This window comes from Bacillus rossius, chromosome 1 (genome assembly GCF_032445375.1).
Source record: "Bacillus rossius redtenbacheri isolate Brsri chromosome 1, Brsri_v3, whole genome shotgun sequence".
Lineage (NCBI taxonomy): Eukaryota > Metazoa > Arthropoda > Insecta > Phasmatodea > Bacillidae > Bacillus > Bacillus rossius.
In genome coordinates this window covers 367341718-367368463 of record NC_086330.1, presented here as the reverse complement: position 1 = coordinate 367368463, position 26746 = coordinate 367341718, and the positions used below count along the sequence as shown (strand labels likewise).

The 26746-nt window shown below is 45.6% G+C and overlaps 1 protein-coding gene across 1 annotated transcript in view; it reads left to right on the top strand.

Moving 5' to 3' along the window:
* Nucleotides 1-3203: 3203 nt before the first annotated feature.
* LOC134528402 (trypsin-2-like) overlaps nucleotides 3204-26746 on the top strand; it is a 37290-nt gene continuing 13747 nt past the window's right edge. Inside the window, exons 1-4 of the mRNA XM_063362000.1 lie at nucleotides 3204-3387; nucleotides 4279-4394; nucleotides 7161-7249; nucleotides 9742-9883. Of these exons, the coding sequence (XP_063218070.1) occupies nucleotides 3339-3387; nucleotides 4279-4394; nucleotides 7161-7249; nucleotides 9742-9883 (396 nt within the window). The 5' untranslated portion in view covers nucleotides 3204-3338. The remainder of the gene's footprint in view (nucleotides 3388-4278; nucleotides 4395-7160; nucleotides 7250-9741; nucleotides 9884-26746) is intronic.

Genomic DNA, 26746 nt, shown 5'->3' with positions numbered 1-26746 from the left:
CTTTATATCTCTATATATATCTATACCTCTCAATATCTCTATATAACATTATCTCTATCTTTATCTACACATATATATCAACCTCTATCAATCTCTCTAACTTTATTTACCTCTCTCTCTAACTCTTTATCTATATATATATTTACCTCGATATATCTCACTTCCTCTATCTCTCATCTATTTAACTATATATTTATATCTCTATATATGTCTATATATATGCATCTTTGTATCTCTTTATTTATTTCTGTATCTCAAACTATATATATCGCTTTATCTACCTCTATATATCTTACTCTCTATATCTCCCTGTCAATTTATTTTTCTCTCTCTCTCTCTCTCTCTCTCTCTATATATATATATATAAATATATATACATCTATTCTCTATCTATCTCCCTTTTACATTTAATTCAATTCTATAATGCGTGCACACTCATACACCGAAAGCACACGAACTGCTGCCAAACTTTATGAAATACAAACATTTGTTGAAACAATATGGGCATATGGTAACTACAAACATATATGTATATATATATGGGACAAACAAACACATATATGTATGGGACAAACAAACATATATATGTCTTTATACAGCTAATTTTTTTTGCTATCAATATCCTAACCAGTTAACTTCAACTTCAGAACATATAAGCACTCCATAGACTAATACCTCCATGGAGATGACTCGCACGCCATCTATTTATTGTAAAAATTTTTGTGTTTCAAAGGTCAAATGTGCCAAAAATTTCACAGAGCTATGTTGAACAATGCGTTAACAATTAAATGGCAAAATATCATCCAGAATAATGAAATTATGTTTTAAGGGTTAATTTTATCGAAATCTCAAAGGCCAACCGTGCAAATTTTCATATATAAAATTTATAATTCAAAAGACCGTAATTATTATATAAAAAAAGATACATATTTGATGTTGAAAAGTTTTATTACTTGCTTTTAAGTCGATGGAATAATTTAAAATGTTAAATGTGTATATTAACAGGGCAAAAAAAAATTACGATGGACCCTTCCTCCATGGAAGCCACCGGCAGACTACCTCCCACCGCTAATATCAAGGATTATATTACTGCAGTTAGTATGACGTCACGCAAGCCATCTTGTTTTCGTCTGCCGCCATATTCGATTACATCATCACAGCCGCCATGTTGTTTCCTATTCTTTAGGCCGCCACGTTGTTTTCTATTCTTTAGGCCGCCATGTTGTTTTCTATTCCTTAGGCCGCCATCTTGTATTATATCATAGCTGCCATATTGTTTTCGTCTGCTGGAGGCAGCCATCATTATTTTCAGTACCTGATACTCGGAGTGCTAGTGTCACGTAGCGCACACATCGTCTGCCAGAGAGCGCTGCAGCCATTTTTCAGTACTTACTACTAAGAGTGCTAGTATACACATTGTCTAACAAAGTGCGCTGCTGCCATATTGGTTTCGAAGTCATTACTTCGGTGGCCTAGGGCGGCTTTTCGTCGGAGAATTTGGGTCGCTTTATGGAATTTTCGTTTGTTGGAAGGCAAAAATATTTCGAGGCATTTAAAATTTTAGACCTTTTTTACTTTTTTCCCCCTTGAAAAGAGAATTTAGAATTTTTCAGATTTTTTGGGGGCTTTTTGGGCAAAATATTTTTCCCAAAAACTGGACATTTTGGCGAAATTTTGGCGAATTTTGGGCTAATTTTAGCAAATTTTGAGTAATGTTTGGCAAATTTTGAAAGTAAAGGTGAAGGTAAAATGTAAAGGTCATACAAGATGGTCGCCGTGACGTCACAATACAAGATGGCGGATTACGACACCAACACCTCACCCAGAATCCAGTCTCAGAACCTACTTAAATATACTACTCATCGCAGCGGGCGGCATTCCCGCCGACAGGACACGTGGCGGACGGGCCAATGGGATGCGCTGTAACACCACATCGTGGTCGCCAACCACTCGCTGCCACGCACCGCGCGAGAAGCCTCTCTACTGTGTTCCAGTCCAAACGATCACTCAACATTTATCGCAGTAATGGCGGCGAATAAAGCGTAATAGGTTGTTTTCTGTAAAAATTTTACGTCACAACTGAGATACACGCTCAGCTGTACTACTAAATGGCTTGCAGAGCTCCAAGTGCCAACGTTACAAGATTATAGATTTTGTTCAATTATTTAGATTTAAAAAAAATATTATTCTATGTACAACGAACAAGGCTACAACCGGTGTGTTTACGGTTGTTTTAAAACGTTAAAATTCCTGAACACAGTATTCTAAGCAAGAGAGAGAGAGACATTTAAGAATCCCTAATCTTGAATATTCCTCCGTATAATGATCAGGTCACCGCTCAAAGTCCGGTGGAGGCGCGTCTCATAGGAGAAGACTGCACGCCAGTTCGTTGTCTGGCGCGTAGGGGCGAAGTGACGTGCGGAGCGCGAGCCATTGTCGCCCTTAGCGATCTAACTCTTTTGGAGCTAGTGTGGACATCGTTTATAAAATTTGTTTAAAAAATTGTCTTTTAAATACAGACATAGTTTTATTATTAAGTTACATATCCACAATCTTCGGCAATAAAGAGCTTCATAAGTAGAGACCGGAAAAATTCGCTGATTCATTTCACGATATGCTAGAATCCAAACAACTGTACCTTTTTATTGCTTCTGTGATTGGATTACAGTTTATCTGAAGGACTTTTAGCCAATGGAAAACCTTCAACCAAAAAAGTATCGAATCGCAAGCGTCCCAGTTGACAGGTGTCACGAGTCAATAGCCAATGAGCAAGTGGCATTTGCCTGAGTGTGTAGGGGGTTGTAGAGTCTATCATAAAGGTCATCGAAAGCGCGAATTTTTCCAGTCTCTATTCATAAGTACTTTATTTCTATATTATGCGAGAATGTACGTGTTATCTCTTGTTTAACTAGTCTCGTAGGCAACACGCCCATTAGTGTCCCGGTACGGAAACTTGAAACCCGAACATGCATCAGGTACCCACGACCGCGAGACCTAATTTAGATCACGTTAACGACTGCTGGTGTGGTTCGCAATCTCAGTGATTGCAGAGATGAGATAGACGTCGAGGTGGGAAAGGCGAGCAGCGGCAAGAGCGAGCTAACAAGCCCGATAGGCATAGGGTCGCTTATCGCGAACGGAACAAGGGGGAAGTGCCCCTAATCACTTCCGCGCTCATTAATCATAATAAGACAGGCCTGTTAAGCTGTTCCCACTCCGCACCGAGCGTCGACTGGAAGAAAAGGCTGGAACTGCCACTGGCGTGTGCGCCGGGCTCGTTCTTGAACTCTAGTGGTTTCCCAGGTTTCTACCAGCCGTCCTGGGACAGCGGACCTACCATGTGGGCCGTGGTGTTGTTGGTCACCCTGTGCTTGGGAGGAGAGAGAGGTAACTATGGCAACGAGGAAGAGCAGACCACTGAGCCTGTTTTGGCACAAGACGACTGTGTGGGCCACAAAGCTAGGACAACTTACTGACGAGCTGAAGGTTCCTGGTTTTAACCGCGCTGGTTCATCGGGTCAGAACTAAGGAAGGCAATAGTGAAGACCGTAGAATCATTTATTTAAGATTCATTGAAGAGAAATAGTAATCACTTAAATTTTATATTTAATTCATTAATAAGTTAAATTATATGCATCAATTCTATTTATTTTTGCTGTAAAAGTCACACCGTAAAATTCTGTGCATAATGATTTAGAAAAAAAAAGTATTTATAAAAGTAAAAAAAAATTGTAGGCAAAAGTGACATATTTTAAAGTATTTTTGAAAAAAAAAATATTTTTGAAATTTCATTAGATGTGGCACTGAAAAATAAAATAAAACAATACCAATAATACGTGTTGTTTTTAAAGTAACTTTAAAAATAGTAAATACTTCTATCATAATTTTTAGTTTAAAATTAACATTTATTTTGGTTCGGGCTACAGCTGTTGCAGGAATAAAAAACGAGAATTCCTTAATTTATGAATAGGGACACCTGTATTTCGCGATTTCATTGCATGTAAAGGTATTTCACAAAACACTGTAACTTTTTTCTAAGAGTCGTGGCAAATTGTGAGGGTGCAGCAGTACGGTGACCACATTCTCATTGGCCCCGTAAAGAGCGGGACGACACCTCTCACCGACCTCAGCCAATAACCACAGGAGAAAAGCTGCAGTGTTTTGTGAAATATCTTGACACGAAATGTATTCGCGAAATACAGGTGTCCCTAGTTTATGAATGAATCGGACGACGGCGACAGACGGACGACGCTCCACGGGAGGTGTGCCGTGTTGCAGCGCTGGGCGCGAGGGACCGCATCTCCATGGGCAGGGACTACGCCGAGCAGGAGGACCCCAGGTTCTGGAAGATCATCGGCGGGCAGGAGGCGACGTACGGCGAGTTCCCTTTCATGGTAACCGTCGCGATCTGTATCTCTCTCGCACTTGCCAGGCGTCGTGGCGGCTGCTCACCAATTGGTAGAGACCTGTAAAATTCACGATTTCAAATCCCTAAAGGATAGACTCCATGATCCTCTACGCACTCGTGCAAATTACATCTGCTGATTGGTTACCGACTCGTAACACCTGTTGACTGGAATGATCGTGATTCGCTAATTCTTCTGTTAAAGATTTTTCATTGGCCCAGAGTCCTTCAGATAAACTGTGGCCCAATCACTGAAGCAAAATAATGTCAAAAGTATTTGGACTCCATCCTATCGCGAAATGAATCCGTGAATTATACAGGTCTCTACCAATTGGCAGAGACCGGAAAAATTTGCGGATTCAATGACCTCTGGAATAGCCTCCACTGTCCTCTGAATTTCTCAAGCAGACACGCGTGTTCATTGGGTGCTAACTTTTGAGGCGTCTCCACTGGTAGCTTGTGATTCGATGCTTCTTTGGTCGATAGTCTCTCATTGGCCCAGAGAACTCCAGTTAAACTGCGAGCCAATAGCAGGACCAGCAGAATTGTACACGTGTTTGAATTTCATCTAGGTCACGAAATGAATTCGCGAATTTTTCCGGACTCTACCAATTGGTTAAAAAAATCTGAACGCCTATTAGACTGCAAGAAGGTATACCCGCACCAACACTTTCTTCCTTGTGATTGGCGGCGCGTCTGCGAGAGAAGTCGTTGCCTTGTTTGACCGAGCCACTCAGGACGCGTTTGCTTCCGCACTGGATTATCGTGATTGGTGTTGTTACTAAATACTTGTACCAGAAAGAAACTCACCCAATCACGAAACACAGACGATGCTACAGTGTTTTAACTTTTAGCTAGTCTCGAAATCTTTTCGCGAAATCGACATTCCCCTACTTAAAATTAATTAGGAGTTAAAACATTGGTTCAAAAAGTATGAATTAACGGCAACTGCCCCTGATCACTATCGTCATGGAACTCATTGCAAAATTATTTGAAAATCAGATGTGAAGCATTTGTTATACCAACACAACCACAGCAGTGTTAATTTTATAATAGTGACATGGAATGTCAAACTAACATTGAACAATAAATTATCAAGTGTGGGATAGTCATGGTGACATAAACGTGCACTCGTAATTTTCTACATTCATTTGTTGAAACATGTAATGTAGTTGTAAAGTTATTTTATCAAACACATTTTCAAAGAATTCTCATGTAAAATTAATAATATTAAATGAGAATTTTCTACCGCAATAATCACCAGTGCGAACTATATTACCACAAAAATTACAACTGTCATGGTCATAACATCACCATTTCACACAATCTCTCACCATCACTATCACCCCCAGCACTTCTCCGAATCTTGCCGATCTGCGAAGCGCTGTTGGTGGAAGCTCTGGTCCTGGGTTAAAGCCCCGAATAGATAATAGGTAGTTTGTCGTTCTGCATAAGTGTGAAGGTTTAGTTATTTTTAACACTTCTCCTGTTTAGCCTTAAACATAATACATAAAGCGTTAGTGAAAAGCGTTTAAAAATCTCTACCACCATAACCACATACACATTATTTAAAAAATTCATCCTCCACACACAAGTACCGTAGTTCCCACGCCTCTTGGGCTGGATGTCCCTGGAAGAACTCCGTGGCTAGGACCATCCATGAAAGGTCACAGCCCGAACAAGGAACTCTAGACTTGAGGTAATGGAACCTGGTGAAAATACCGTGTCCAATCTTACGGCTGGTGGCAGTAGACAACAAGTAATAATTAGAAACCGGAAAAATTTGCGGATTCATTCGGTGATAGGCTAGAAGTCAAATACATATAGCTTTTAGATGATTTTGCTATTGGCTTACTGTTCATCTGTACGAATCTCAACCAATTATAAACCCTCAACCAAAGAAGGATCGAATCACAGACAAACCAGCTGAGACGACTCACAAGTCAGCAGCCAATGAACTGGCGTTAATTGCCCGAGTGTACATGGGAATGTGCAGTCGATCCTGAAGGCTATTGAAACCGCGAATTTTCCCGGTCCCTAGTAATAATGTTCGCAGGCTTTCACGGCCATTGTCTGAAGTAGCTTGTCTTGTGGGTTGTAGCCGCGTCCTTGGGCGAATAATTCACCGAAGTTTCGGTCGAAATTGCAGTCCCCATCATCATGGAGCAGATCAGCATGAAAACTGCTCCCTGATGATGGCGACTGCAATGTCGACCGAAACGTCGGGTGAATTATTCGCTCGAGGATGCGGCTGAAACCCAGAAGCCTAGCTACTTCAGACAACAAGTACCCTGGGGATTGCGACTTAGGGTAACTTCTTCTGTGGCCCTGTGATGTGAGAACGGAGAAACGAAGGAATGTACGGGCGATGGGAAACGGGAGCATCCTGATACAACCTGTGACCGTGTATGGTCACGAGACGTTAATTTAAGATTCTACACACAAACATATGACATGAAGAAGCTTACCTTTCATGTTAGCGGGTAGGGATAAACTGACATCTTGTGACGTCATGACTCATAGATAGGTTAGGGCTGTGTGCGGCAAAGACAGTGCACTTTCACAAAAAAAAAAACATAGACAAAGTGGAGACTTCATTCCAACACAACATCGAATTCAGTGTTACCAACTCCGGGATTTATTCTTCTTCTTCTAAATCAGGAGTTCCTCAGCGCCGCGGTCCCCGTGGAAGGCAGTGTGCTTGGATGTGTGGAGAAAACAGGTGGATGGACGAGGGAGGTTGGTTTGTCGACAGCTGGCGCTGGAGTACGAAGGACACTCCATGTGCGGAGCTTCAGCCATCGGTGACTACTGGGCCCTGACTGCGGCACACTGCGTCCACATGTGAGTGCGCTCTTCACACTTCATACATACGGGAAGCCTTCTTTTCACAGACGAGAGAGCCAAACGGCCGATCGTGCATCTTCGTTTTTTTTTGGTTCATTGTAACGAATGATAACTAATGTATTTTTCAAAACACCTAAGTAAAGAAATGAATAAAAAAAGTCTTTTTAAATAATTTTATCAAAAATTAAATGGCTTATTTACCTACATAAAATGACAAATGTTTTTTATTCAGTTGAAAAATGGACAAGCTCATTAAATATTATGTGAAGAAATACGTTTTTTTTTAATGAAATATTCACAATTTCCAAGACTTTGGTTTATTCATATTATAAATTATGACTAGTTCTTATATTATGTTTATATTATGGAAATAACTAGTAATTAAAATAATGATTACATTAAGATTAGTTATAGCTGTAACCCTGCATTGCTGGAAACATAGGTTATGGCTGTAACCTTACATTGTTCAAAACATAACTTAAGAAAGTATTATTTATATAGTTTGCAATATAATCTCAGTCATGCATAATTCTTAATTAACAAATAAGCCCCGAAAAAAACCTCTCTTTCTAACATAACAAAGCCAAACGCATTACTAATCGGAACTTTTTGGAGGTTATGTAAATTTGTGATACAAATATAAAACCACGCGCATGTGAAGGATAATACATAACATTTAAATAGGCAGCCAAATACAGCTAATTGTTGTGAATTTTGTAAGATGATAGATTGATCTAAAGGCATGAACTTATATCTTCGTGTTATATTGTGTTATATGCAACTTTTTATTTTATAGAAACTATAAATAACTAAAATTTCATAGTTTTGCTAAGGGCTTTGAGTTAAAAGTTCTTTAAGGTAGAATAAATTTTAATTTTGTAATGCTATAATAAAAAAATAATGTACATACCTCCAGGAATGACGTCCATGTCACAGAATAAAATATAATCACTTCACTTTCACGTGATTGAATTACTGAGAAATGGTTTTTTTTGTTGCAGTAATGCTCACTCGATACATTTTCCACGATGGCTGACTTTGAAATGAAAAATCAAAGATAGATGCAAAGCCAAGAACTTCCACTTTCGCAGATAGACACCCAAGATATTCCACTACCAACTCCACCAGTCAAAATTACTCTAGCGTAGATGACCAATTTTGAGGTTTTGGCTACCTTGTCAGGGTTTGGCCCCACTGTGCGTCGCCACGTGCCGGCCGAGTTCTCTGTACCGTCCGCAACATACCAGAGAGATGCCAAGCATGCATCCGTAGTGGGACATCCGTAGCGGGACAATTTTTCGTGCGTGCAGAAGCCTTCATCCATTTATTAGACGTTGTCACGTCAAAAAAATTTTCTCGCTGTTATCTGATGATGACAGCGTGACACGTTACGGTTCGCGAACAGCAGATCTGGCAAGGAAAAAATTATTGATAAGTAGAGACCGGAAAAATTCGCGAATTCGTTTCGCGATAGTCTAAAATACCATTAGTTATACCTCAGTGCTGCCTCTGCTATTGGCTCACAACTCACCTGGGTGACTCTGGGCCAATGAGAAACGCCAAACCAAAGCTTTATCGAATCACAGGCTGCTACGTTGGGACGTCTCACAAGACAGCAGCCAATGAGTGGGTGGCATTTGACCGAGTGTAGGTAGAACTATGGATTTCATCCTGCAGGTCATTAAATACGCGAATTTTTCCGGTCCCTATCGATAAGTGATAAACAATTTTGTGTTACAATTTGTTATTGCAGGAAGTATTTACTGACGTGAACAAATAACTTTATTCTTAACCTTATCCTCAATCTTTAATTTTGAAAATAAAAATAAAAATTAAGCCAATAATAGTTAAACGCATGCAACATCACAGAATTGTTAACCTAAAAGAATATTCATTCAAAAATTACCGTTATTTTAAGAACTGTGAACAGGCACTGGCTCACAGCAGTCCCGACACCGACTGGCGACTGAGAAACGCCGGCAAGGATCGCCTCGCCGGAGGATAGCATCACAGGAAACTAACCTCAGCGGGCGATAAGAACGGAATTTTTATGCTGTCCATGTCGATGTTACGGTAGCACTGAAAGAACCGGGAAGCTATTTTTAATTCCCGGTTCTTTTATAAGGACTGTGCTGATGAGTAGGGACTCCTGTATTTCGCGAATACATTTCGTGTCAAGGTATTTCACAAAATAGCTGTAGCTTTTCTCCTGTGGTTATTGGCTGAGGTGGGTGAGAGGTGTCGTCCCGCTCTTGACGGGGCCAATGAGAATGTGGTCACCGTACTGCTGCAACCTCACAATTTGTCACGACTCTTAGTAAAAGCTACAGTGTTTTGTGAAATACCTTGACATGAAATGAAATCGCGAAATGCATTTGTCCCTACTGATGAGTTCACAGGGAATACGTAGTAGTTAGCGATGATGGGAAGGTCGCCGACAAGTGGGGCGGGGTCCAGGGTCTCAGGGGCGTGTCCGACGACTGTCGCAGGATGGATGCGGAGTCCATGAAGCTGAGGGCTGGCTCCCTGAAGAGGATGGAGGGCGGCACTCTGCACCAGGTCGTGCGGGCCATCGCGCACCACCACTACCAGACCGACAACACCATGGGCAACGACATAGCTCTGCTCCAGGTGTGTGCGCCGCTGCGAGGATGGCCGGTTCCCTCGCCGACACCTCCGCCCACCTCGGTGGCGCAGTAGTTGGGTGGTTCCATCGCCGACACCCTCCTTCCACCTCGCTGGCGCAGCAGTTGGGTGGTTCCCTCACCTACAACCACCGCCCACCTCTATCGCGCAGTAGTTAGGTGGTTCCCTCCAGGAAACCTCCGTCCCCCTCGGTGGCACAGCAGTTGGGCGGTTCCCTCACCTACAACCACCGCCCACCTCTATCGCGCAGCAGTTGGGTAGTTCCCTCACCGAAACCTCCACCCACCTCGGTGGCACAGCAGTTGGCCGGTTCCCTCACCTACAACCACCGCCCACCTCTATCGCGCAGTAGTTGGGTAATTCCCTCACCGAAACCTCCGTCCCCCTCGGTGGCGCAGTAGTTAGGTGGTTCCCTCACCTACAACCACCGCCCACCTCTATCGCGCAGTAGTTGGGTGGTTTCCTCACCGAAACCTCCGCCCACCTCGGTGGCACAGCAGTTGGGCGGTTCTCTCACCTACAACCACCGCCCACCTCTATCGCGCACCAGTTGGGTGGTACCCTCACCGAAACCTCCGTCCCCCTCGGTGGCACAGCAGTTGGGCGGTTCCCTCACCTACTACAACCGCCCACAGTAGTATACGAATGTATTTTCTGGAACATGGCTTCTGGCTGTGGAGCGGGGAGCCGAGCCACATCTCTGACGCCACGTCCATCTCTGACGTCACGGCGGCCATCTTGGACCCAAAATTCCTCAAAATTCCTCAAAATTGACTCAAAATTCCTCAAAATTGACTCAAAATGACTCAAAATTTCCCGTTTTAAGAAAAAAAATTCCCGTTTTCGAGGGAAAAATTCCCGTTTCGATGGAAAATTAGGATTTCGAAAAACCACAAATGTCTTTTGCCTTAGAAAGAACTCAAATTCCTAAAACTGGCTTAAGCATCCTTAACTCAAGCCAGCGTTAAGCCATTTATAGGATTATGACGTCACCGTTGCAATTTTCGTTACGTCCGCCATTTTGAAAATCCACAATTTTTATGTTAGAAAATCGGGAAAAATTTTAAAAATCATTAAAAAAATTATTTAATCGAATTAAAAAAATATTAAAAACCACTGTTGCAGTTATCGTTACGGTTGCCATCTTGGATTATATAAATGTTACATATTTCGTTACACCCGCCATCTTGGTTGAGTACCATGTCATTCTTACACTTTACGTTACGACCACCATATTGGATACTATTAATGTTGCAATTATCGTTATGGTCGCCATCTTTAAATTTGGACGCCATCTTGGAAATCCGTAGTTTTTATGTTAGAAAATCGGGAAAAATTCCAAAATTCATCAAAAAATTAATGTATTTAAATTCTGTATGATTATATCGATGTACGTCCTTGGTTCGATTCCCGACGAGAGTAAACGGTCGATCCTTCCTCCATGAAAGCTACCTAGACTGATCTACCACCACCAGTACCAAGGTTTATATCATCAACTGGTATGACATCATGTCCACCATCTTGTCTTCATCCGCTGGAGTCCACCATCTTGTTTTCGTCTGCTAGAGTGTGCCGATACCATGTAGTATAATTATCTGGTCACCATACTTTTGTCCTCAACTGTTGACATTGATCATTGACCTTGGCCTTTGACCTTGACCTTGAAATTTGACCTTGACCTTGAAATTTGACCTTGACCTTGAAATTTGACCTTGACCTTGAAATTTGACCTTGACCTTGAAATTTGACCTTGACCTTGAAATTTGACCTTGACCTTGAAATTTGACTTTGTCCTTGTCGACCATCATGGATCCGACATTTTATGTTCAGTACATGCTACCAGGAGCTACCACCTGCCAGAGTACTCCATCTTGTGTGTGTACTTGTATTATAGAGTACATTTCCATCTGGTTAATTTTATTCTAACCCGCTACAGTGCAGTAATCATTTATTACCGAGGTGCCCCCGCCATCTTGAAATTCGACCGCCATCTTGAAATCATGTAATAATGTAGCTAGAAAAGCGGGAAAAAATCCAAAATTCATTAAATAAATCACTCATTAACTTACATATTGATTCGATCCGCTCCCGTCCTTGGTTCGATACCCGATCGATGCAATAATGTTTAATTTTATGAAAAAATAATAATTTCAATATACCATGTTCATCATTCTTAAAGAGACTTTAAAACCTCTACTAACATCATCCTATCAGACATCAAGACCACCATATTGGAAATTCATAATTGAAATGTTAGAGATTCGTGAAAAAGTTCAAAATTCATTAAATAAATTTGTAATCTATATACTGATTGATTAAATCGACTAAGGTCCTTGGTTCGATCCCTGGCCGATACAAATCAACTTTAATTTTAAAAAAGTACCAGAAAAGTGTAAGGTTCGAGAAATAAAACACCTCAAAGTCTTTTACAAACATAATATTTATTACACAATTTCTATCCTACTACAGAATCACTTGCGAAAGCCAGCAATCTTATAAACATTTAGCCCTGCATAGACGTGCATCGACTACTTCTTAGCTCCAAATGGCTACAAATGCTTCAAAAGGCTCCAAATGCTCCAACAGCTCCAAAAAAAGGCTCCAAATGCTCCAATAACCACCAAATGCTTAACACAGCTCCAAATGGCTCCAAATGCTCCAAACGGCCTCCAAATGCTTGACAGCCTCCAAATGCTTGACTGCTCCAAATGCTCCAAATGCTCCAAATGCTCCAAACAGCTCCAAATGCTCCAAACGGCTCCAAAAGCTCCAAATGTCTCCAAATGCTCCAAACGGCTCCAAATGCTCCAAATGTCTCCAAAAGGCTCCAAATGCTCCAAACGGCTCCAAATTGCTCCAAATGCTCCAAACGGCTCCAAATGCTCCAAACGGCTCCAAATGCTCCAAACGGCTCCAAATGTCTCCAAAAGGCTCCAAATGCTCCAAACGGCTCCAAATGCTCCAAATGATCCAAATGTCTCCAAAAGGCTCCAAATGCTTCAAAAGGCTCCAATTGCTCCAAACGGCCTCCAAATGCTCCAAATGGCTCCAAATGCTCCAAATGGCTCCAATTGTTCCAAGAGCTCCATCTTCAATTGATTCCAACTGATTCCAATTACTTTTCTTATCGAACTTGGCATGGTTACTAACATGTCTTTATTAGTATACATTTTGACTGGCAGTGGTAACGTATTTTGCACCTTTAAGTTATAAGTTTTATTTAGAAATCAGATTTCGATAAATGGTAGATACCATTTGGAAAGAAAATATATTAATTTATCTTCAAGTTTATACACATTTAATTTAAGCCATTATTGTATGTAGCCAGCTTCCCTCAGTTCTTTGAGTATGAAGGATATTTCTTTAATGTTCGAATAGTTTCCTGCACAAAGCGATCCATGTAGTAGTCGTAGCCTGTCAACCAATATGTTAGGATCTTCCCATGAGGTATAATCAAACTCTTCTGCTGCGTTCATCATCCTTGCATGTTTATAATAAATATTATTATCTCTGGTGTCTATCGTTTTAACACCAACCTCAAGGTCACTTTCGTCATCGTGACAGTGATTATCACAAGCTTGATCAGGATAATTTATTTTATTACGACGTTTCCATCGTTTTGGTCTCAAACCACCATCACAGTCTTCGCTCTTGCATGCTTTTGGTGCTTCAGCACAGTACTCAATCATGTCAGCCTTAGATGTGTCAGCACAGTCTTCGTTCACGCCAGCTTCTGATGTGTCACCACAGTCTTCAATCATGTCAGCACCACAAACTTGATCAGGATAATTTATTTTATTACGTCGTTTCCATCGTTTTGGTCTCAGACCGCCATCTCAGTCTTCGATCTTACCTGCTTTAGGTGCTTCAGTACAGTACTCAATCATGTCAGCCTCAGATGTGTCACCACAATCTTCAATCATGCACGCTTCAGATGATTCATCATAGTCTTCGACCTTGTAAGCTTCAGATGGTTCTCCATCTTTCTCATTTTCATGGAGACGACTAGATATTGGAGTAAATATATTTTCATTTCTAATGTGGTTACAACTTCCTTCGTTTGTTTTAGATTTTAAATTATTATCTTGATCTAGATCAGTAATTTTAGCATTAGCTTTTTCGCCTTCGTTCCTCTTCCGCGATGTTGTAGCCCAGTCTTCGTTATCTTTATTCATCTTAATTGTACAGGTCTTGTAATGTCTATCCAAGTAATATCTTCTACCAAAGGATTTCTGACACTGACTGCAATGAAATGGTTTTTGACAAGGACCCAAATTACACTCGCTTCTCTCATGTCGTTTAGCATTCTTTCTCAAGGTAAACACCTTGCTACAGTATCTACAGTGATGACGTTTCGATACAGCGTCAGATCCTAAATCGGAATTCATATTAGTTACCGAGACTAATGCCAGATGCAAACTAAGAGTTTTAAATTAGATATATTACTTAAATAGAATTTTTTAATTATTTCATCAGCGAGAATTAATTTATCTCATTCAAAGGTACTTTTTGCAAGTAGTTCTGCTTTTCAACAACAGATGTCGCCACATGTTACTTGCAGGTAAATAATATTTAGTTCTTTTATGCGGGATGCGGGATGCTCACTAACGATCGAAATAGAACGATGGCTTCGCTAGACTCCAAGGAGAAGGAAGTTCGTCCATCCTGTTAGTGCTTCTTAGATTTCTCAGAAATTATTTGACTGAGTAATGATAATTTTTTTTTTTTAATTTCCGCCTGATAAAAATATTACAAGTAATGATTGAGTAGCAGAAGTTCACTAATTATATGCAACCTTGAATAAAAAATGACATGCTTCATTAAGTAAAAAAATCCTTCACGCAGAGATAAATTCCTCATCAGTAACCAGAAGCACTCGGAGAAAACCATCAGATGTATAGTCAGGAATAATCAGAAGCACCCAGTGAAAACCATCAAAATATTGTCAAGAATAATCAGGAGCACACGGAGAAATCCATCAAAATATTGTCAAGAATAATCAGGAGCACACGGAGAAATCCACCATAATACTGTCAAGAATAAACGGGAGCACACGGAGAAAACCGCCATAATATTGACAAGAATAATCGGAAGCACACGGAGAAAACCGCCACAAGTTTTCTTTGATATCATAAAATTTCAGGAAAAAATAATAAAAAATAAAAATAAATTAATAAAAAATTTAAAAAAATAAAATAAAAAATACATAAACAGATTCTGCTAGCTTGTGAACTTCTCATTGTTGAGCAAAGATATAGTTCTAGTACAAGCCAGAATTTTATGTATTTTTTATTTTATTTTTTTAAATTTTTTATTAATTTATTTTTATTTTTTATTATTTTTTCCTGAAATTTTATGATATCAAAGAAAACTTGTGGCGGTTTTCTCCGTGTCTTCCGATTATTCTTGTCAATATTATGGCGGTTTTCTCCGTGTGCTCCCGTTTATTCTTGACAGTATTATGGTGGATTTCTCCGTGTGCTCCTGATTATTCTTGTCAATATTTTGATGGATTTCTCCGTGTGCTCCTGATTATTCTTGACAATATTTTGATGGTTTTCACTGGGTGCTTCTGATTATTCCTGACTATACATCTGATGGTTTTCTCCGAGTGCTTCTGGTTACTGATGAGGAATTTATCTCTGCATGAAGGATTTTTTTACTTAATGAAGCATGTCATTTTTTATTCAAGGTTGCATATAATTAGTGAACTTCTGCTACTCAATCATTACTTGTAATATTTTTATCAGGCGGAAATTAAAAAAAAAAAATTATCATTACTCAGTCTAATAATTTCTGAGAAATCTAAGAAGCACTAACAGGATGGACGAACTTCCTTCTCCTTGGAGTCTAGCGAAGCCATCGTTCTATTTCGATCGTTAGTGAGCATCCCGCATCCCGCATAAAAGAACTAAATATTATTTACCTGCAAGTAACATGTGGCGACATCTGTTGTTGAAAAGCAGAACTACTTGCAAAAAGTACCTTTGAATGAGATAAATTAATTCTCGCTGATGAAATAATTAAAAAATTCTATTTAAGTAATATATCTAATTTAAAACTCTTAGTTTGCATCTGGCATTAGTCTCGGTAACTAATATGAATTCCGATTTAGGATCTGACGCTGTATCGAAACGTCATCACTGTAGATACTGTAGCAAGGTGTTTACCTTGAGAAAGAATGCTAAACGACATGAGAGAAGCGAGTGTAATTTGGGTCCTTGTCAAAAACCATTTCATTGCAGTCAGTGTCAGAAATCCTTTGGTAGAAGATATTACTTGGATAGACATTACAAGACCTGTACAATTAAGATGAATAAAGATAACGAAGACTGGGCTACAACATCGCGGAAGAGGAACGAAGGCGAAAAAGCTAATGCTAAAATTACTGATCTAGATCAAGATAATAATTTAAAATCTAAAACAAACGAAGGAAGTTGTAACCACATTAGAAATGAAAATATATTTACTCCAATATCTAGTCGTCTCCATGAAAATGAGAAAGATGGAGAACCATCTGAAGCTTACAAGGTCGAAGACTATGATGAATCATCTGAAGCGTCCATGATTGAAGATTGTGGTGACACATCTGAGGCTGACATGATTGAGTACTGTACTGAAGCACCTAAAGCAGGTAAGATCGAAGACTGAGATGGCGGTCTGAGACCAAAACGATGGAAACGACGTAATAAAATAAATTATCCTGATCAAGTTTGTGGTGCTGACATGATTGAAGACTGTGGTGACACATCAGAAGCTGGCGTGAACGAAGACTGTGCTGACACATCTAAGGCTGACATGATTGAGTACTGTACTGAAGCACCTAAAGCAGGCAAGATCGAAGACTGTGATGGCGGTCTGAGACCAAAACGATGGAAACGACGTAATAAAATAAATTATCCTGATCAAGTTTGTGGTGCTGACATGATTGAAGACTGTGGTGACACATCAGAAGCTGGCGTGAACAAAGACTGTGCTGACACATCTAAGGCTGACATGATTGAGTACTGTGCTGAAGCACCAAAAGCATGCAAGAGCGAAGACTGTGATGGTGGTTTGAGACCAAAACGATGGAAACGTCGTAATAAAATAAATTATCCTGATCAAGCTTGTGATAATCACTGTCACGATGACGAAAGTGACCTTGAGGTTGGTGTTAAAACGATAGACACCAGAGATAATAATATTTATTATAAACATGCAAGGATGATGAACGCAGCAGAAGAGTTTGATTATACCTCATGGGAAGATCCTAACATATTGGTTGACAGGCTACGACTACTACATGGATCGCTTTGTGCAGGAAACTATTCGAACATTAAAGAAATATCCTTCATACTCAAAGAACTGAGGGAAGCTGGCTACATACAATAATGGCTTAAATTAAATGTGTATAAACTTGAAGATAAATTAATATATTTTCTTTCCAAATGGTATCTACCATTTATCGAAATCTGATTTCTAAATAAAACTTATAACTTAAAGGTGCAAAATACGTTACCACTGCCAGTCAAAATGTATACTAATAAAGACATGTTAGTAACCATGCCAAGTTCGATAAGAAAAGTAATTGGAATCAGTTGGAATCAATTGAAGATGGAGCTCTTGGAACAATTGGAGCCTTTTGAAGCATTTGGAGCCTTTTGGAGACATTTGGAGCATTTGGAGCATTTGGAGCCGTTTGGAGCATTTGGAGCCTTTTGGAGACATTTGGAGCCGTTTGGAGCATTTGGAGCCGTTTGGAGCATTTGGAGCAATTTGGAGCATTTGGAGCCGTTTGGAGCATTTGGAGCAATTTGGAGCCGTTTGGAGCATTTGGAGCCTTTTGGAGACAATTGGAGCATTTGGAGCCGTTTGGAGCATTTGGAGACATTTGGAGCTTTTGGAGCCGTTTGGAGCATTTGGAGCTGTTTGGAGCATTTGGAGCATTTGGAGCATTTGGAGCAGTCAAGCATTTGGAGGCTGTCAAGCATTTGGAGGCCGTTTGGAGCATTTGGAGCCATTTGGAGCTGTGTTAAGCATTTGGTGGTTATTGGAGCATTTGGAGCCTTTTTTTGGAGCTGTTGGAGCATTTGGAGCCTTTTGAAGCATTTGTAGCCATTTGGAGCTAAGAAGTAGTCGATGCACGTCTATGCAGGGCTAAATGTTTATAAGATTGCTGGCTTTCGCAAGTGATTCTGTAGTAGGATAGAAATTGTGTAATAAATATTATGTTTGTAAAAGACTTTGAGGTGTTTTATTTCTCGAACCTTACACTTTTCTGGTACTTTTTTAAAATTAAAGTTGATTTGTATCGGCCAGGGATCGAACCAAGGACCTTAGACGATTTAATCAATCAGTATATAGATTACAAATTTATTTAATGAATTTTGAACTTTTTCACGAATCTCTAACATTACAATTATGAATTTCCAATATGGTGGTCTTGATGTCTGATAGGATGATGTTAGTAGAGGTTTTAAAGTCTCTTTAAGAATGATGAACATGTTATATTGAAATTATTATTTTTTCATAAAATTAAACATTATTGCATCGATCGGGTATCGAACCAAGGACGGGAGTGGATCGAATCAATATGTAAGTTAATGAGTGATTTATTTAATGAATTTTGGATTTTTTCCCGCTTTTCTAGCTACATTATTACATGATTTCAAGATGGCGGTCGAATTTCAAGATGGCGGGGGCACCTCGGTAATAAATGATTACTGCACTGTAGCGGGTTAGAATAAAATTAACCAGATGGAAATGTACTCCATAATACAAGTACACACACAAGATGAAGTACTCTGGCAGGTGGTAGCTCCTGGTAGCATGTACTGAACATAAAATGTCGGATCCATGATGGTCGACAAGGACAAAGTCAAATTTCAAGGACAAAGTCAAATTTCAAGGTCAAGGTCAAATTTCAAGGTCAAGGTCAAATTTCAAGGTCAAGGTCAAATTTCAAGGTCAAGGTCAAATTTCAAGGTCAAGGTCAAATTTCAAGGTCAAGGTCAAAGGCCAAGGTCAATGATCAATGTCAACAGTTGAGGACAAAAGTATGGTGACCAGATAATTATACTACATGGTATCGGCACACTCTAGCAGACGAAAACAAGATGGTGGACTCCAGCGGATGAAGACAAGATGGTGGACATGATGTCATACCAGTTGATGATATAAACCTTGGTACTGGTGGTGGTAGATCAGTCTAGGTAGCTTTCATGGAGGAAGGATCGACCGTTTACTCTCGTCGGGAATCGAACCAAGGACGTACATCGATATAATCATACAGAATTTAAATACATTAATTTTTTGATGAATTTTGGAATTTTTCCCGATTTTCTAACATAAAAACTACGGATTTCCAAGATGGCGTCCAAATTTAAAGATGGCGACCATAACGATAATTGCAACATTAATAGGATCCAATATGGTGGTCGTAACGTAAAGTGTAAGAATGACATGGTACTCAACCAAGATGGCGGGTGTAACGAAATATGTAACATTTATATAATCCAAGATGGCAACCGTAACGATAACTGCAACAGTGGTTTTTAATATTTTTTTAATTCGATTAAATAATTTTTTTAATGATTTTTAAAATTTTTCCCGATTTTCTAACATAAAAATTGTGGATTTTCAAAATGGCGGACGTAACGAAAATTGCAACGGTGACGTCATAATCCTATAAATGGCTTAACGCTGGCTTGAGTTAAGGATGCTTAAGCCAGTTTTAGGAATTTGAGTTCTTTCTAAGGCAAAAGACATTTGTGGTTTTTCGAAATCCTAATTTTCCATCGAAACGGGAATTTTTCCCTCGAAAACGGGAATTTTTTTTCTTAAAACGGGAAATTTTGAGTCATTTTGAGTCAATTTTGAGGAATTTTGAGTCAATTTTGAGGAATTTAGAGGAATTTTGGGTCCAAGATGGCCGCCGTGACGTCAGAGATGGACGTGGCGTCAGAGATGTGGCTCGGCTCCCCGCTCCACAGCCAGAAGCCATGTTCCAGAAAATACATTCGTATACTACTGCCCACCTCTATCGCGAAGCAGTTGGGTGGTTCCCTCGCCGACACCCTCCGCTCACCTCTATCGCGCAGCAGATGGCCCGTTCCCTCACCTACAACCACCGCCCACCTCTATCGCGCAGCAGTTGGGTGGTTCCCTCACCGACACCCTCCGCTCACCTCTATCGCGCAGCAGATGGCCCCTTCCTTCACCTACAACCACCGCCCACCTCTATCGCGCAGCAGTTGGGTGGTTCCCTCGCCGACACCCTCCGCTCACCTCTATCGCGCAGCAGATGGCCCGTTCCCTCACCTACAACCACCGCCCACCTCTATCGCGCAGCAGTTGGGTGGTTCCCTCGCCGACACCCTCCGCTCACCTCTATCGCGCAGCAGTTGGCCGGTTCCCTCACCTACAACCACCGCCCACCTCTATCGCGCAGCAGTTGGGTGGTTCCCTCGCCGACACCCTCCGCTCACCTCTCTCGCGCAGCAGTTGGCCGGTTCCCTCACCTACAACCACCGCCCACCTCTATCGCGCAGTAGTTGGGTGGTTCCCTCGCCGACACCCTCCGCTCACCTCTATCGCGCAGCAGTTGGCCGGTTCCCTCGCCTAAAACCATTGCCCACCTGTATCGCGCAGTAGTTGGGTGGTTCCCTCACCGATACCTCCGCCCACCTCGGTGGCACAGCAGTTGGGCGGTTCCCTCACCTTCAACCACCGCCCACCTCTATCGCGCAGTAGTTGGGTGGTTCCCTCACCGAAACCTCCGTCCCCCTCGGTGGCACAGCAGTTGAGAGGTTCCCTTACCTACAACCACCGCCCACCTCTATCGCACAGCAGTTGTGTGGTTCCCTCGCCGACACCCTCCGCTCACCTCTATCGCGCAGCAGTTGGCCGGTTCCCTCGCCTACAACCACCGCCCACCTGTATCGCGCAGTAGTTGGGTGGTTCCCTCACCGATACCTCCGCCCACCTCGGTGGCACAGCAGTTGGGCGGTTCCCTCACCTTCAACCACCGCCCACCTCTATCGCGCAGCAGTTGTGTGGTTCCCTCGCCGACACCCTCCGCTCACCTCTATCGCGCAGCATTTGGCCGGTTCCCTCGCCTACAACCACCGCCCACCTCTATCGCGCAGCAGTTGGGTGGTTCCCTCACCGAAACCCAGTCCCCCTCGGTGGCACAGCAGTTGAGCGGATCCCTCACCTACAACCACCGCCCACCTCTATCGCGCAGTAGTTAGGTGGTTCCCTCACCAAAACCTCCGCCCTCCTCGGTGGCACAGCAGTTGGGCGGTTCCCTCACCTACAACCACAACCCACCTCTATCGCGCAGCAGTTGGGTGGTTCCCTCACCGAAACCTCCGTCCCCCTCAGTGGCACAGCAGTTGGCCGGTTCCCTCACCTACAACCACCTACCACCTCTATCAAGCAGTAGTTAGGTGGTTCCCTCACCGAAACCTACGCCCACCTCGGTGGCACAGCAGTTGGCCGGATCTCTCACCTACAACCACCGCCCACCTCTTTCGCGCAGCAGTTGGGTGGTTCCCTCACCGAAACCTCCGTCCCCCTCGGTGGCACAGCAGTTGGGCAGTTCCCTCACCTACAACCACCGCCCACCTCTATCGCGCAGTAGTTGGGTTGTTCTCTCACCGAAACCTCCGCCCACCTCGGTGGCACAGCAGTTGGCCGGTTCCCTCACCTACAACCACCTACCACCTCTATCGCGCAGTAGTTGGGTGGTTCCCTCACCGAAACCTCCGCCCACTACAGTGGCCCAGCATTTGGGCGGTTCCCTCACCTACAACCACCGCCCACCTTTTACGCGCACCAGTTGGGTGGTTCCCTCACCGAAAACTCCGTCCCCCTCGGTGGCAAGCAGTTGGGCGGTTCCCTCATCTACAACTACCGCCCACCTCTATCGCGCTGTAGTTGGGTGGTTCCCTCACCGAAACCTCCGCCCACAACAGTGACACAGCAGTTAGCCGGTTCCCTCACCTACAACCACCGCCCACCTCTATCGCGCAGCAGTTGGGTGGTTCCCTCAATGAAACCTCCGCCCACCTCGGTGGCACAGCAGTTGGGCGGTTCCCTCACCTACAACCACCGCCTACCTCTATCGCGCAGTAGTTGGGTGGTTCCCTAACCGAAACCTCCGCTCACCTCGGTGGCGCAGCAGTTGGCCGGTTCCCTCACCTAAAACCACCGCCCACCTCTATCGCGCAGCAGTTGGCCGGTTCCCTCACCAACAACCACCGCCCACCTCTATCGCGCAGCAGTTAGGTGGTTCCCTCACCGAAACCTCCGCCCACCTCGGTGGCACAGCAGTTGGGCGGTTCTCTCACCTACAACCACCGCCCCCCTTTATCGCGCAGCAGTTGGGTGGTTCCCTCACCGAAACCTCCGCCCACCTCGGTGGCACAGCAGTTGGGCGGTTTCTCACCTACAACAACCGCCCACCTCTATCGCGCAGCAGTTGGCCGGTTCCCTCAACAACAACCACCGCCCACCTCTATCGCGCAGCAGTTGGGTGGTTCCCTCACCGAAACCTCCGCCCACCTCGGTGGCACAGCAGTTAGACGGTTTTTCTCACCTACAACCACCGCCCACCTCTATCGCGCAGCAGTTGGGTGGTTCCCTCACCGAAACCTCCGCCCACCTCGGTGGCACAGCAGTTGGCCGGTTCCCTCACCAACAACCACCGCCCACCTCTATCGCGCAGCAGTTGGATGGTTCCCTCACCGAAACCTCCGCCCACGTCGGTGGCACAGCAGTTGGGCGGTTCTCTCACCTACAACCACCTACCACCTCTATCGCGCAGTAGTTGGGTGGTTCCCTCACCGACACCCTCCACTCAGCGCTATCGCGCAGCAGTTGGCCGGTTACCTTACCTACAACCACCGCCCACCTCTATCGCGCAGCAGTTGGGTGGTTACCTCACCGAAACCTCCGCCACCTCGGTGGCACAGCAGCTAGGCGGTTCCCTCACCTACAACCACCTTCCACCTCTATCGCGCAGCAGTTGGGTGGTTCCCTCACCGAAACCTCCGCCCACCTCGGTGACACAGCAGTTGGCCGGTTCCCTCACCTACAACCACCGCCCACCTCTATCGCGCAGCAGTTGGGTGGTTCCCTCACCGAAACCTCCGCCCACCTCGGTGGCACAGCGGTTGGCCGGTTCCCTCACCTACAACCACCGCCCACCTCTATCGCGCAGCAGTTGGGTGGTTCCCTCATCGAAACCTCCGCCCACCTCGGTGGCACAGCAGCTATGCGGTTCCCTCACCTACAACCACCTTCCACCTCTATCGCGCAGCAGTTGGGTGGTTCCCTCACCGAAACCTCCGCCCACCTCGGTGACACAGCAGTTGGCCGGTTCCCTCACCTACAACCACCGCCCACCTCTATCGCGCAGCAGTTGGGTGGTTCCCTCACCGAAACCTCCGCCTACCTCGGTGGCACAGCAGTTGGGCGGTTCTCTCACCTACAACCACCGCCCACCTCTATCGCGCAGTAGTTGGGTGGTTCCCTCACCGAAACCTCCGCTCACCTCGGTGGCGCAGCAGTTGGCCGGTTCCCTCACCTACAACCACCGCCCACCTCTATCGCGCAGCAGTTGGCCGGTTCCCTCACCAACAACCACCGCCCACCTCTATCGCGCAATAGTTGGGTGGTTCCCTCACCGAAACCTCCGCTTACCTCGGTGGCGCAGCAGTTGGCCGGTTCCCTCACCTACAACCACCGCCCACCTCTATCGCGCAGCAGTTGGGTGGTTCCCTCACCGAAACCTCCGTCCCCCTCGGTGGCACAGCAGTTGGCCGGTTCCCTCACCTACAACCACCGGCCACCTCTATCGCGCAGCAGTTGGGTGGTTCCCTCACCGAAACCTCCGTCCCCCTCGGTGGCACAGCAGTTGGCCGGTTCCCTCACCTACAATTACCGCCCACCTCTATCGCGCAGTAGTTGGGTGGTTCCCTCACCGAAACCTCCGCTCACCTCGGTGGCGCAGCAGTTGGCCAGTTCCCTCACCTAAAACCACCGCCCACCTCTATCGCGCAGCAGTTGGCCGGTTCCCTCACCAACAACCACCGCCCACCTCTATCGCGCAGCAGTTAGGTGGTTCCCTCACCGAAACCTCCGCCCACCTCGGTGGCACAGCAGTTGGGCGGTTCTCTCACCTACAACCACCGCCCCCCTTTATCGCGCAGCATTTGGGTGGTTCCCTCACCGAAACCTCCGCCCACCTCGGTGGCACAGCAGTTGGGCGGTTTCTCACCTACAACCACCGCCCACCTCTATCGCGCAGCAGTTGGCCGGTTCCCTCAACAACAACCACCGCCCACCTCTATCGCGCAGCAGTTGGATGGTTCCCTCACCGAAACCTCCGCCCACGTCGGTGGCACAGCAGTTGGGCGGTTCTCTCACCTACAACCACCTACCACCTCTATCGCGCAGTAGTTGGGTGGTTCCCTCACCGACACCCTCCACTCAGCTCTATCTCGCAGCAGTTGGCCGGTTACCTTACCTACAACCACCGCTCACCTCTATCGCGCAGCAGTTGGGTGGTTCCCTCACCGAAACCTCCGTCCCCCTCGGTGGCACAGCGGTTGGCCGGTTCCCTCACCTACAACCACCGCCCACCTCTATCGCGCAGCAGTTGGGTGGTTCCCTCACCGAAACCTCCGTCCCCCTCGGTGGCACAGCGGTTGGCCGGTTCCCTCACCTACAACCACCGCCCACCTCTATCGCGCAGCAGTTGGGTGGTTCCCTCACCGAAACCTCCGCCTACCTCGGTGGCACAGCAGCTAGGCGGTTCCCTCACCTACAACCACCTTCCACCTCTATCGCGCAGCAGTTGGGTGGTTCCCTCACCGAAACCTCCGCCCACCTCGGTGACACAGCAGTTGGCCGGTTCCCTCACCTACAACCACCGCCCACCTCTATCGCGCAGCAGTTGGGTGGTTCCCTTACCGAAACCTCCGCCCACCTCGGTGGCACAGCAGTTGGGCGGTTCCCTCACCTACAACCACCGCCCACCTCTATCGCGCAGTAGTTGGGTGGTTCCCGCACCGAAACCTCCGCTCACCTCGGTGGCGCAGCAGTTGGCCGGTTCCCTCACCTACAACCACCGCCCACCTCTATCGCGCAGCAGTTGGCCGGTTCCCTCACCAACAACCACCGCCCACCTCTATCGCGCAGTAGTTGGGTGGTTCCCTCACCGAAACCTCCGCTTACCTCGGTGGCGCAGCAGTTGGCCGGTTCCCTCTCCTACAACCACCGCCCACCTCTATCGCGCAGCAGTTGGGTGGTTCCCTCAGCGAAACCTCCGTCCCCCTCGGTGGCACAGCAGTTGGCCGGTTCCCTCACCTACAACCACCGGCCACCTCTATCGCGCAGCAGTTGGGTGGTTCCCTCACCGAAACCTCCGTCCCCCTCGGTGGCACAGCAGTTGGCCGGTTCCCTCACCTACAACCACCGCCCACCTCTATCGCGCAGCAGTTGGGTGGTTCCCTCACCGAAACCACCGCCCACCTCGGTGGCACAGCAGTTAGGCGGTTCCCTCACCTACAATTACCTACCACCTCTATCGCGCAGTAGTTGGGTGGTTCCCTCACCGACACCCTCCGCTCACATCTATCGCGCAGCAGTTGGCCGGTTACCTTACCTACAACCACCTACCACCTCTATCGCGCAGTAGTTGGTTGGTTCCCTCACCGAAACCTCCGCCCACCTCGGTGGCACAGCAGTTGGGCGGTTCCCTCACCTACAACCACCGCCCACCTCTATCGCGCAGTAGTTGGGTGGTTCCCTCACCGAAACCTCCGCTTACTTCGGTGGCGCAGCAGTTGGCCGGTTCCCTCACCTAAAACCACCGCCCACCTCTATCGCGCAGCAGTTGGCCGGTTCCCTCACCAACAACCACCGCCCACCTCTATCGCGCAGCAGTTAGGTGGTTCCCTCACCGAAACCTCCGCCCACCTCGGTGGCACAGCAGTTGGGCGGTTCTCTCACCTACAACCACCGCCCCCCTTTATCGCGCAGCAGTTGGGTGGTTCCCTCACCGAAACCTCCGCCCACCTCGGTGGCACAGCAGTTGGGCGGTTTCTCACCTACAACCACCGCCCACCTCTATCGCGCAGCAGTTGGCCGGTTCCCTCAACAACAACCACCGCCCACCTCTATCGCGCAGCAGTTGGGTGGTTCCCTCACCGAAACCTCCGCCCACCTCGGTGGCACAGCAGTTAGACGGTTTTTCTCACCTACAACCACCGCCCACCTCTATCGCGCAGCAGTTGGGTGGTTCCCTCACCGAAACCTCCGCCCACCTCGGTGGCACAGAAGTTAGGCGGTTCTCTCACCTACAACCACCGCCCACCTCTATCGCGCAGCAGTTGGCCGGTTCCCTCACCAACAACCACCGCCCACCTCTATCGCGCAGCAGTTGGATGGTTCCCTCACCGAAACCTCCGCCCACCTCGGTGGCACAGCAGTTGGGCGGTTCTCTCACCTACAACCACCTACCACCTCTATCGCGCAGTAATTGGGTGGTTCCCTCACCGACACCCTCCACTCAGCGCTATCGCGCAGCAGTTGGCCGGTTACCTTACCTACAACCACCGCCCACCTCTATCGCGCAGCAGTTGGGTGGTTCCCTCACCGAAACCTCCGTCCCCCTCGGTGGCACAGCGGTTGGCCGGTTCCCTCACCTACAACCACCGCCCACCTCTATCGCGCAGCAGTTGGGTGGTTCCCTCACCGAAACCTCCGTCCCCCTCGGTGGCACAGCGGTTGGCCGGTTCCCTCACCTACAACCACCGCCCACCTCTATCGCGCAGCAGTTGGGTGGTTCCCTCACCG